The sequence below is a fragment of the Zootoca vivipara genome, chromosome 15 (assembly GCF_965207765.1).
Source record: "Zootoca vivipara chromosome 15, rZooViv2.hap1.1, whole genome shotgun sequence".
Taxonomy (NCBI): Eukaryota; Metazoa; Chordata; class Lepidosauria; order Squamata; family Lacertidae; genus Zootoca; species Zootoca vivipara.
In genome coordinates this window covers 18,001,572-18,014,224 of record NC_142598.1, presented here as the reverse complement: position 1 = coordinate 18,014,224, position 12,653 = coordinate 18,001,572, and the positions used below count along the sequence as shown (strand labels likewise).

Below are 12,653 nucleotides of genomic sequence, written 5' to 3'. Positions count from 1 at the left end.
ATCTTCTACTAGAATTTGTAAATCTCCATTCCATTTTGATATATTTTCCACACCTATTTATTTATTTTTCAATTATATATATCAATCTTGGTTAACACATACCAGAGTGGTTAAATAACATTAGGCTTGGATATAACTGTGAGCAGAAGGAAGTATGGAAGGGGCATTTCCATCTCCTCCTCCTTGTATTCCAGGAAAGTCTATCCAAAGGGTCAGAGGACCTCAATGAATAGCACTAAATGGTGCATATGGGATGCTTGTGTAAGGGGCCTCCTCTCCATTTCGCAGCAATTGCTTCTTGAACTTGTATCTGAGAATTAGCAAGTTTGGCTCGTCTCATACATGCTCTTCTATGAGTGTCATAATCAATGAGAAGCTTTCTATTTGAGCTGCTACTACCCAAAATGACCACATATGTTTCCTATAGATTAAGGGAATTAAATGTCATAGCGAACAGTCAGGTTCAAACTGCAACCACTGGCACATAATTCATTAAAAAAAACTGCTTTGAGTCAGTGATTATGATCCAACACAATATTTAAGTGTGTTTAAAATGCAGGATTTCAGTGGTTTAGCTCTATGTTGGATTTTGGCCGAAGCACATAGATAAATACCTGTACCAGTGATGAGGGTTACAAAGTTTTCCACTCCTTTTCCTTGCCCAAATTTTCTCTCTGCCAGAGCTGCACAGTTACCATCATTGTCTACCCACACTGGCAAGTGAAGCACATCCGATATCGGAGTCCGCAGATCAACAGTATTCCACTCCTGAATAAGTTTTGTGGAATGAAGAACAACGCCTTCTCGGGGATTTACTCGTCCACCTGTAGAAATACCTGAGCCACAAAGAACCAGAAAGGAGAGCATATAAATATGGTGCTTTTAATATACAAAAGAAAAAAATCTTGCCATTCAGAAATACCTTCTCTCCAATCAGTCATTTTTTCCCCAGATTTTCAAATAAAAATAGGCAGTCATCAGTAATTCCCCCCTAAGCAAGCTAAGAACTGTCACTCGTTTTCTTCAAACTTTAAAGAAGATGCATCAACAGACTAGCTGGCTTCAGATTTTGACTTGTCCTTCATTGTTCCTTGTCTATCACACATCTCATTCATATAAAAGTATAAGGAATCCAAGAGGCCGCAAAGGACTTAAAGGCTGATTAGGGCTGTGTCTTCCATGTCACCTCAAACTTTAATACTGCAATCAGTGCCTTTTTTCCTTTAGTCTCAAAGGAAAAGAATATGATCAAATCTGTATGTGCAAATGCAAAATACTTTTGCAGAATTTAGCAACTTGTTATGAAAAGCACAAGGTGCAGAATTACAGAACTATATATAAGCATTAATATAACATAGTAATGCATTTTGCAGTTTATAATTATGAACAGATCTGCCTTTAACTGTTTTCTGTAGTCAGTTTAAATTGTACGGCAGATCCAGTATTGTGTGACCCACCCAGGGGACTCTGTTCAACAAAATGTTCTAAGTCAATAAATATAGTAATTATCTTTGAAATGTATAGCACTTTGATTTAATGTTCTCCTTTAGTGAAGTAAAAAAGATAAAATGTTTGTTAAAAACTTACCCACACCCAGAATTCTGCAGTTCAGATTTACTGCTTCTGAGGCTGCCTCTACACACATCTTAAGGATCAATTGTATTCTGTCCTCATAAGTTTTTGGATTCAGCTGGGTATATTTCTTAACTATTTCACCCTAAGTGAGAGGGAAATACCATTAAGCTTCTCATATTTTTCTAATTGACCACAACTACATTAAAAGTGGCTTCTCCACAGGCTGTCAAATATGTGATAGGGGTCAAAGAGCAAGAGAATATGCATGGTATACAAATGTAAGGTGAGGAGACAGAAGTGTTTGTGTGTGGACATGCAACCTCCCTAGGCTTTCATTCAGGGATGGGATGTACTCAATTGGCATATCCTACTCCTACCAAGCAATATGCCCAAGCTCAGTCTATGCTTAATTGCTGGTCCGAAGACTGTTTGCACTCCAGATGGGAGGAAAATGGTGAGGTCAACACACTCTACAGCAGGCATCCCCAAACTGCGGCCCTCCAGATGTTTTGGCCTACAACTCCCATTATCCCTAGCTAACAGGACTAGTGGTTGGGGAAGATGGGAATTGTAGTCCAAAACATCTGGAGGGCTGAAGTTTGGGGATGCCTGCCCTACAGCAGGAAATGAGCAATGGAGCAATACAAACAATCGTTTAAGGGAAATAAGCACACTAGCAGGTGCCATCTTAGAAAAGTATCCCTCCTCTGCAAGTGTGAAGGGGAGAATATCCCTTCTGAAACTGTGCTTTTCACCTGTACTTTTAATAAGAGCTTACATTAAATAAGTAATGCAAGGTTGCAGATGGCTGCAGTGGCTGGAAACAGACAGACAGGTCTTGCACAAATCACAGTGACCAGAGGAGAAAGGATCACAAGAAGCGCAGAGAAAAGAAATGCCATGGTACATCTGCAGCAGCACAACTGGACACCTTCATCTGCCCCAGCTACAACAAAACATGTCTCTCCCATATTGTTCTTTACAACCACAGCAGGCACTGCAACCTTCCAATGGTTTGATTCCCCCCCCCCCATGCACTCCTTCACTGTCTTCTGAGATAGATGGATCCCAACCCTTTCATTAAATAAAATCAAGCTTTTTAAAAAACGTTTCAAGTTATTCACCAGGAATACATTTTTAAATCAATTTAGAGCAGGGCTGACTAGCATGGGAGACCCACCCCACGTAATGCCTTCCAGTTGCATAGCACAGGAGTTCATCTTGTTGGAGATATGCATTATTTGTATGCAGCCTTCACCATCAACCAGGATGTAACCTGCATGTGACAGACTTTCTTCCTGTTTTTTAAGTGGTTCAGTACCACTCTCCAAGAGTGTTCAATGGCATTTTGACTTAAACCTTCTTCTGTGAATTGTTTGAATTCAAGTGTACAACCCTTTTTGGATTGTTGGGACATTCATGTACGGCTATAGCTTTAAGTTTTGTTTTATAACTATGGATCAATATAAACTTATTGAAGTGGGCTGTATATCATATAGGAAATTCTCATGCCTTTGGGTTTCAGAGGGTTTTTCCTATGCACCTAATTTAGTGCCAACATGCTACTCTCCCTTCAGAACTGCCTTATGTTTGGGTGAAATTGTTATTTATTAATTGCCTTCCACATATGTCCCAAAGTGATGCACAAAACATAACAAAGCAGTTAAAAACAGCACAAAACTAACTTATTATGAGCTTTTCAAAACATACAACAGAAGCTTTTTAAAGAAAGATGTATTCAATAATTTCTGGAAAATGTCATATCTTAGCAGGGATGGTGTTTTGCAGGACAGGGGCAGAACATTAAAATTCATTTTCCATCTTACTGTAGAACAGGCTTCTGATACCTTTGGAACTTGAAGGAGGAACTCTCCTGCAGAATGCAGTTACCTATTTGGTGGTATGTTAGGGATAAGGCAGTCTATCAAATAACCTGCTTTTATAAAGACCCTTGTCTGGAAGTACCAAAACCTATGTGACCTAGTAGCAGATTGGTAGCCAGTACAAATCTAACTAGCAAGGTGTTATATGCTAGTGATAGTTTGCCCCCACAAGCAACCCATCTGTGTTCTGCACCAGCTGAAACCTTTGGACCAACCTCAAAAACAGCACCACATAAATAGATAAACATGTACACTCTGCATGTATTATTAAATATGATCCATTAATCTATTTAAAATTTGCACTGTGCACCCCACCCCACCCCAACCTCCCCAATGGAAATTCCCGCCTGGTCTTATTGTTTATATTTACCTTCATGCTGACAATTGCTACTCGGAGGTTTGTTCCACCCAGATCCACTGCCAGAGCACTCTGGGTCTCAAGGATATGGTCAATATCTTGAGAGATGTTTTCCTTTACAGAAGGGAAGCAGAATTTCTTCTGAAGGGGTTCTTGAAGATCAATAGACTTAAGAAACTTTAGGATTCTTGGAACAGCATTCCCATCTCCATATATCTTTGAACTATAACAGCAATTAATGTAGGTGACATGTTACAAAACTACATACCTTAATACCCTAAACAATTTCTAGATTGCAAGTAGGGGGGAAGAAGACAAAAATATTACTTTGCAAATAGTAAATTTGCAAATTTATAGGAAACATAAATTTGAGAAGTTAAACGCATTTAGTCAAAAGTTAAGTACATTTAAATCTCATCTATTTCAAATGGAAAACTACATTAAGGATATCTAAAACGACATTTTTCATAGATCTATATATCAACCTGCATAACTGCTTATTCAAGAAATCCAGCAGGGTTTTTGCCTAGTTGGCAAAATTATGTGCTTATATTATTTTTACCATTTCTACTGTGCTTATGACCTTGGCACTGTACATAAAAATCAGAAGCTAAAATTCTATGCATCCTTAACTGGAAGTAAACCAAACTTAACTCTGTGGGATGTTCTTCTGAGTAGCTCTGCATTAAATCAAACTATATGAGACAGATTGTAACGACGCATAGGAAAGTGATGGGAAATGGTAAAGATATAAAGATCAGCTAGAGAAAGAGTGCAGTACAGACACATTTTTATCAAGCACTGAAATACACCCACAGAAAATAAAAGCGTTAAAGATTCCTCCAGTTATGTCGAAGAGTTCCATGTGATGGATTAGTAAACCTAAGTGAACTGTGAGTCTGAATAGGAACGTATGTATATAGAGCTTTTGAGTGTGCAAAGTGCTTTATATACATTATCTCAGTAATCCTGAGAATCTAGTAAAATGAGTTAGTTACATTGCAATTTATTTTAATATAAAATCACACTACAAACTTCTTATTACAAAAATGAAAGGGGAATACAGTGGAACCTCTACACACGTACGGAATCCGTTCCAGAGGTCCGTTCGTGAATCGATCAGAGTCGCTGGTCGAAGTGCCATTCTGCGCGTGCGCATTTGGCGGCAGCGTCGTTTTGCACATGTGCAGACACCGAAAGCTGCTTCTGTGCGTGCGCGAATCACAGCAAACCCGGTATTTACTTCTGGGTTTGCGCGGTCGCAAGTCAAATTGTTCGGGAGTAGGGGCAGTGGTAAGTCGAGGTTCTACTACAGGGGTCCCCAGACTTACCGCGCAGTGGGCCGGAGGGCAGGGGAGTGCGTGCGCAGCGGGCCGGAGGGCGGGAGAGTGCGCGCCCGTGCGCATGCGCACACGCACGGGGAAAAAAATCGCCGAAAATCGCTTGTGCGCATGCGTATGGGCCTCCCCCGACCCGGAAGTGCATCGGAAATGACCTCTTCTGGGTCGGGAGAGGCCCATACGCATGCGCACAAAGGATTTTCGGCGATTTTTTGCCGATTTTTAAGATCGTCGCCGCGCGCCGTAAGAGCGGGCGGCGGCAGCGGGCGGCGGCAGCGGGGGTCGTCGTGGGCCGGATTGGGAGGCCGATTGGGCCGCATCCGGCCCGGGGGCCGTAGTTTGGGGACCCCTGTTCTACTATAATGTAGGACACCCAACTTTAAGACATTTTGTTGCCATTAAGACACTGGTGTAAGGGGCTCAATTAATGTTGTCTGCATCAGATCCATTCACAGAAACAAAACAGTTCTATTTTACATAATGATGAGATCCTCTAGAAAATATGGCTGAACAGTGTTTCACCAACCTCATGGGGAAAAACTTTACCAGTGCCAGTTGTAGATGAGAATGTGACACATATTTCTGCAATATAAATGTAACAACTGTACAAAACCAGCATGGCACCAGCACTTGTTAGCTATATGCTCGTGCAGCCATAGGCCCTTCCTGTATTAATGCTTAACATTTATCTGCTAGTGACTAGGGTTGCCAGACTCAACAGAGGACAGGACTTCGGTGCCTTTAATTGCCCTGCCCTCTTTTGAGTCTGGCAACCTTAAAGAGAAACCAGCAGACCCTTTGTTTAATTTCCAAGCAAAGGGTCTGCTGGTTTCTCTTTAAGGTTTCCAAAAGAGAGCAGGGCAATTAAAGGCACAGAAGTCCTGTCCTCTATTGAGTCTGGCAACCCTACTAGTGACGCAAACTTTCATATGTATTAGGGATACAGTGGTGCCTCGCAAGACAAATTTAATTCGTTCTGCGAAAAAAATTGTCTCGCAAATTGGGGTTTCCCATAGGAACGCATTAATTAAATTTCAATGCATTCCTATGGGAAACCGCGATTCACAAGATGAATTTTTCGCAAAACGAATTCGTCTTGCGAGTCACCATCAGATTTTTCATCTTGCAGGGCATTCGTCTTGCGAGGTACCACTGTAGTTCAAAAAATATGTATTGTGGATTAACAAAAATGTAACTACCAGTATTGTAATAGCTATGGTGCAACTGTACTTGGCAGAGCCCAGTGTGATGCTACACTGCCAACTTTCTGACCAGTGGCACTGCTGCTGCTGAACCAGCAGGGGAAAGCTGCAACATAACAAATGTATTTTCACTATTTTAATGACTGTACTTACCAAGGATATTGTTTCCCAAACTGGAGGTGCAGAGCTTGCAGTATTTTGTCCTGGGTGTCAGCATCACGAACGTGAAGGACATTTTCACCTTGATTTTGTTTTTGGAAAAGTGATAGCAGTGATATTTAGGAAGAAAATGAATTTAAAATGAAAAATACTTGCTTTTGAACGCTACCAACATATCCTCACCAGGCATAATTAGTTACAAGTGATGTGATTGCAGTTGGAGAGATATTACACCCGCATTGCAGGCAGATATGCTAGTATAATCAGTAGCAGATTACATGAGGCAGAGGCCGTGCTTACCTAGCCAGGAAGGAGAGGGGAAGGGGTGAGGAGGTTGGTGAAGTGCAAACAGCACTGACCTTCCCACTACCTTGCCCCTCTAATAATAAACAGTGGTTCAACTGTTGGGAAGTCAAGTTAGCCTCTCCGCCCCACACTTCACCGTCAGCTATGGACTAGAACTATTCAATTTTAAGATAATTATACTATTGTTTTCACACTTTTGGCAATGACAGTCTGTGTATATGAATTAAAGTGCTGAACGTGTAAAAGTGTACATGGTGTGTTCCCTGAAAGCATGACAAAAAGCACACCACTCCTGTCCATGAAAACCTATGCTACAAGAACACTGCTAGCCTTATTTGAATACAATACCTGTTTCTCTTCCTATCTGGCGTGTCCCAAGATTGATGACAGGAGTACCAAATGCCCCAACCTCTCGCACACCACAGCTGCTGTTTCCAATCATACAGCCAGCGTGAGCCACCAGCTGAATGAACTGGTCAAATGGAACATGCTTTACTGCTCGAAAATTGGGGTGGTGTTCAACACCCTTCTTCCTCATTACCCGAACCATTTCTTTGCTTCCTGTAATGAAAATAACAGTAGATCACTTAATGGTAAGTAACTGAATTTTGGAAGCATCACTATGTACACCAGGAATGGGGAAACTTTTCTTTTTCAGCCTGTGAGCCATATTCCCTTCTAGGCAACCATTTGGGAGCTGGTGGGCCTGAGGGGCTGCATTTGGTAGTGTTCAAAAGCAAATATTTTTCATTCTCTTCACAGGCTACAGTATTAACTTTAGATTCCTTGAATAAGAACTCTTTCCCCTCACCTGCATCAATATTTGGAAATAAAACCAATGTCCTCTTGTTAAAAGAGATTAAGGCATCCAAAGTCAATTCAAACATCTTTATGGAATGTTTAATGTCTGTGGTCACTGGGTGCTGTAAAGCAATTATATAATCCTTTGGTTTTACATCTTCACCTGTAAAAGCAAAGTAAAAAACAAACAAAAACCCAGCTTTAAAAAAGTAGTATTATTAATTGCGTTTAACAAGAACAACCCCCTCCCCCAATACTTCATTCTGGGAAATTACTCAAGATTTATTCCACTGTGAAATAAAAAATAAATTGTTCTGAAGTCTTTACCGTAGTTACCTGGGGTATTTCTTGCATTATCTACTAGTGGTTTGGGAAGATTTGATCCAGACTGAATTGTGTATGGTGCCAGATTATTTTAGTACAATCATTTATCTGTTCAGCTTTGTGACAATCCTTGGCCTTAAAAGGAAGGTGTCTTCATTTATTTTAAAGACAGACAGAGATATTGGATTCTAGTCTCTGTATATTATACAATACTTGGTTCAATTTATACCTAATAAGCAGTTTGTACCCCCAATGCAGGAGAAGATTTACATTTAAGAACTTCTCTTGTCAAACCCCAAAGAATTGAACCAGCTGATCTGGATGGTTACAACAAATCAGAAGTTTATTAAATATATGCTGCTACACTGTTTATTGTACATGCCTTATATTCATTGTTCCTAATGCAAAATTCTCTAAGGGTTCCGCAATATTATCCATACATCCCAAGATTAACAGACCCCAATTTTCACTCTAAAATGTCTACTTATGAAGATATGAACAGGACTCTGACTCTGGGCATTTAGGAACATGTAAGGATAATCCTGTGAGACAGGAGAGTGCAACTGAGCTCATAACCCTACCTCTGCCTACCTAACACTATCCCACATTGTCAGTGTCAGCAGCAGGACAGCCTACCAAATGTATGAAGGATGTCCTTGTGAGCTGTAACCCCAAGCTAATGGATAACACTGGGAAAAGGCTGAAATAGAGGTGCACAAAGGGCAAATGTTCACAGCCCAACTGTACACAAACCAGCCTCACATGAGTATACTTGTGTGTTCCTGAATAAGCCTTCCGTACTCATCTAATCAGAGGTAAGAGAACAGCACCAATCTCCAACACATAACCTAAAGAAAGATTGCACAATGTGTGACACACCAAGACAAATGTAGCCCACTAACCATGATGGCAGCCCCATTAGGGGGTACAAAACACCCCCTCTTTGCTCTGTACCTGCAACCACTATTATTAGGCTGCCATATAAAGCTGCTGGCCTGCATTCAGCTTGGAGGGTCACAGGTCGGATAGCCTATATTTACAGCACACCTACCTAACCACATGAGGATAATGCTCATGTAGTCCTTGTTTTTGGCAGATAGCAACTTATCATATGAAGGGCAGCCTGCCAAGAGGATACGGTCGTGGTCTTCACACATAGATATCAAATGCTGCTCTGCACTTCTTGTGCAACACACATGGTAATGAGCCAGTTTGGTTATGGCATGTCTGATGGAGTCATCTATAGTACCGCTGACTTCTCCGCCTTCAATATGAAGAATTCGAATGTTCATTAAGGCTGCAGATGTTGCTAATGCTAAAGCATCAAACCTGTCTCCATGGACTATCATTATGTCAGGCTTCAGACGATTGAGGACATCTGGCAGCTTGACCAAGGCAAGGCCTACAGACTCCACCATGGCTGCCTCATCTTCTCCTCTCACTATTGTGTGTAACCTAGTGTGGATGTCAAAGTCGTCCTGTTCAATCATACGGTAAGTGTTACTGGGAAGAGGAAGAGGGGAAAGTGTTAAAACTGCAATGCTACATACCTTCATAAAAATGGTGTTTCTTTGACAATGTATGACAAGCATTAGGAAATAATAACATATTTTAACCCATGCAACTAGTTACAAACTGTTAAAATTTCTATGTTTATCTATGTCTGAGAGGTTTGGATACTCTAGGTTCCTAAAGTTTATCCCAAATGATAATGGATTCAGATGATCAACTTTAGTCACTTGTGAAAGTGAATGTTGCTCCAATTCCACTTTATGAATATGGAGCTGAACAGCATTCTAGTGTTTAACATAACTTCTGATATAATCATAGGATTAAATCATGTACTATGTACAATGACAATAAAGTATCTCTCTATCTAAAAAACTAGTAATATAAAAATGAAACTGCACTGTGCCAAAATAAAACCATATTTTGCTGTTAATAAGAGGAAATGAACGCTGATGAGACACAACGAAAGGGGAAAGATGAAACACTTGTGATGTTCCAGCATCGTTATCAGTGTTAATCACAAACCTATCTGCAAAATGAGAACTGGGCAAAAGTCAGGAGTCATAAGAATGAGGAGGAAAAATATTTTCCTTCCATCTCTAAAAGTGATTTACTTTCATGCCTCAATTATATTGGAATTCTTAATTGTTTCAGTCCATAATTTAATCCCTAATTCCAGCCAAAAAATTTGAAAGCCAGCAAAGCACTCTTTATTTTTTATCTTTTTTTAAAAAAAGCAAACACTTCAATTTGAATTGGATGGTTAGCAAAACTACTACCTTCTTCGTGGCCACTGGCATCCTGCCAAAATGGAAACCTATCACTTAGAAAGGACTTGAAGGTTAGACCTTGTGATTTCTTAATAACTGGCATTATTCCTTAAAATTATGGTGCATTTCCTACATAGCCCTCACACATTTCTCAGTTTATATATTGCTCATGGTCTGGACCGAACACCTATGTAAAAAAAATTGCAAGCTACTCACTTTAATTAGCCATCTATTGAAAAACGATGCTTTAAAAAAATATGGATGAAGCTGCATCTCTGAATTAGCATGGTGTTAATTACAATATTAGCAGAATAAGTTGTTCAGGACAGGGATCAGGAAAACTGGAATAACTCTTTTGCAATAAAAAAAATCATTTTATTAAGACTGCTGTACAGCAAAACAAAACCTCTCCTTTTAGGGTCATTTCTGCCACATCATTTGAAGACACCTATTACTGTGTTGTGTTTTGTGAACACTACATTCAAACACAATCCAAAGCCTAAGGATTATGATCATCAAACTGGCCTAGTCCTCCTGCAAATGGTGTTCAGAGCAGTTATCTCTAAAAACCAAAATAAATGACTATTTCTGAGATTTTTCAGTGCCAATAAGTACCCCAGGAAAAGGCAGAAACTGCTTCCCAGCCATGTCCACTGCTATGCTTTTATTCCCTGAAAAGCAGTTGAAAAATAAGCGTACCCAAAGGCTTTCCATGCATTCTCAACCCTAAGACTTAGCCTACCATTCTTTTTCAACTTGATTAAATATTGTGTGCCATATTCCAAGAAGGTAACATTTTATTACAGAACAAAGGCACTGCAGTTATGGGTGACATGGAAGAATGAAAGTTGGTATTAGTTTTCCTCAGCTTTACTACTATGTGTCTGGTATTGTTTGCAAAAAGAGCAATAAATCCATTGTTACATAATCAGTTCATAGAAATTGTCCTATTTGATGTATTTATCAGCACTGCATGCCAAGATAGCAGGAAAAACAAAATTATATACCTTACCCATAGTCATCAATCAGATGGGAGCCCAAAACCACAACATCCAGCTCAAAGAACTGTGGCTCTGTTTTAATGCCAAACATGATTGGGGCCAATTTGGAATAATCAGCCCTGTTGCAGGTAGCAACACAAACCCGAAGTTTCCGGTTGTTCCCATTCTTCTCCATCACTCGCTTTTGTTTCTGTTTAGAAAGGTTCGTGAAATATAGTTCCTGAAATGTAGGAAGCAAGATACAATTGCATACACATTATTACACTAGGAGTCAAGAGTCGAGTATTAAACAGAGTACTGGACAAGGTGACAGATACTATTCGGTCATGAAACCCACTAGATGATTTTGGGATAGTCACTCATTCTCAAACTAACATATGTCAAATAGCTGTTAGGGTGACAGTAGGGATAGGGTGGAGTGGTGATGCATGCTGCTAAGAGCTCTTTGGAGCAAGGGTGGGAAACAATTGTGATTGCCAGACGGGCACTATGCAAAGGTTGTAAGCTAGAAGGCCACATGCCCAAGATACTGTAAAAACTAATAATGCATGCATGCATAAGCAATGGCATTGCATAGTGCATATACAGGAAAAAAATAACTACAGTGGTACCTCTACATACGAATTTAATGTTTGTAAGTCGAATCCCATAGGAATGCATTGGGAGAAAAAATTCGTAAGTAGAAGCAACCCTATCTAAAAATTCGTAAGTAGAAAAAATCCTATCTAAACCGCATCCAAGATGGCTGACAGAGCTCCATTCGTAAGTAGAGGTACCACTGTATGCTGAAGTGTCTATTTATATACAACATATTCCTGGGTGCACAAATGTCTTCATTCTGTAAATGAAGCAGCTGTTCCGTATGTGAGGCAGATTTTTTAGCAATTGGTCACCGTTACATAATAGACTCTGTACCATTCCTTTATAGCAGAAGCGGGAAAACTTTAGGCTTGTGGGTTTACTTTGTCATGAGAATCCTGAGGTCCACCATCTGGAGCCACATACAAAACAATGTCTTAGAAAGAACACAGAACTGAGGAAAATGTTGTCTCTGAGAATATGCTCAGCCCAGAAATTTGTTTTCAGTACCAGAATGGAAACTCACATAGATCCATTCATACAAACATCTTCATCTTCCTCTATTGTTTTTGTCACTAATCACCCACCCCATCCCCCATCCAAAGGTCCCACGTCAGGTCACAACAATTAAAATATTAAAATCAGTTTATAACAACTTAAAATTATAGAAATAAGGTGGGTCCTGAAAACATACACCCCAAATGTCAAAAGCCAGGGTAAAGAGGTATACCTTTAGCATTATACGAAAACTATATAATGAAGGTGCTAGACCAGCCATCCCCAAACTCGGCCCTCCAGCTGTTTTGGGACTACAACTCCCATCATCCCTAGCTTACAGAACCAGTG

At 40.1% G+C, this 12,653-nt stretch overlaps 1 protein-coding gene across 8 annotated transcripts in view; it reads right to left on the bottom strand.

Annotated features, from left to right (window-relative positions):
* GNE (glucosamine (UDP-N-acetyl)-2-epimerase/N-acetylmannosamine kinase) overlaps nucleotides 1–12,653 on the bottom strand; it is a 31,218-nt gene that overhangs the window by 3,037 nt on the left and 15,528 nt on the right. For all 8 annotated transcript variants that reach the window (XM_035140890.3, XM_060269049.2, XM_088658665.1 and 5 more), the window contains 8 exons: nucleotides 11,240–11,448; nucleotides 9,000–9,451; nucleotides 7,635–7,787; nucleotides 7,172–7,384; nucleotides 6,512–6,599; nucleotides 3,829–4,039; nucleotides 1,588–1,717; nucleotides 615–836 (listed from right to left, as the gene is read on the bottom strand). In XM_035140890.3, coding sequence (XP_034996781.3) covers nucleotides 615–836; nucleotides 1,588–1,717; nucleotides 3,829–4,039; nucleotides 6,512–6,599; nucleotides 7,172–7,384; nucleotides 7,635–7,787; nucleotides 9,000–9,451; nucleotides 11,240–11,448 — 1,678 coding nt within the window. The remainder of the gene's footprint in view (nucleotides 1–614; nucleotides 837–1,587; nucleotides 1,718–3,828; nucleotides 4,040–6,511; nucleotides 6,600–7,171; nucleotides 7,385–7,634; nucleotides 7,788–8,999; nucleotides 9,452–11,239; nucleotides 11,449–12,653) is intronic.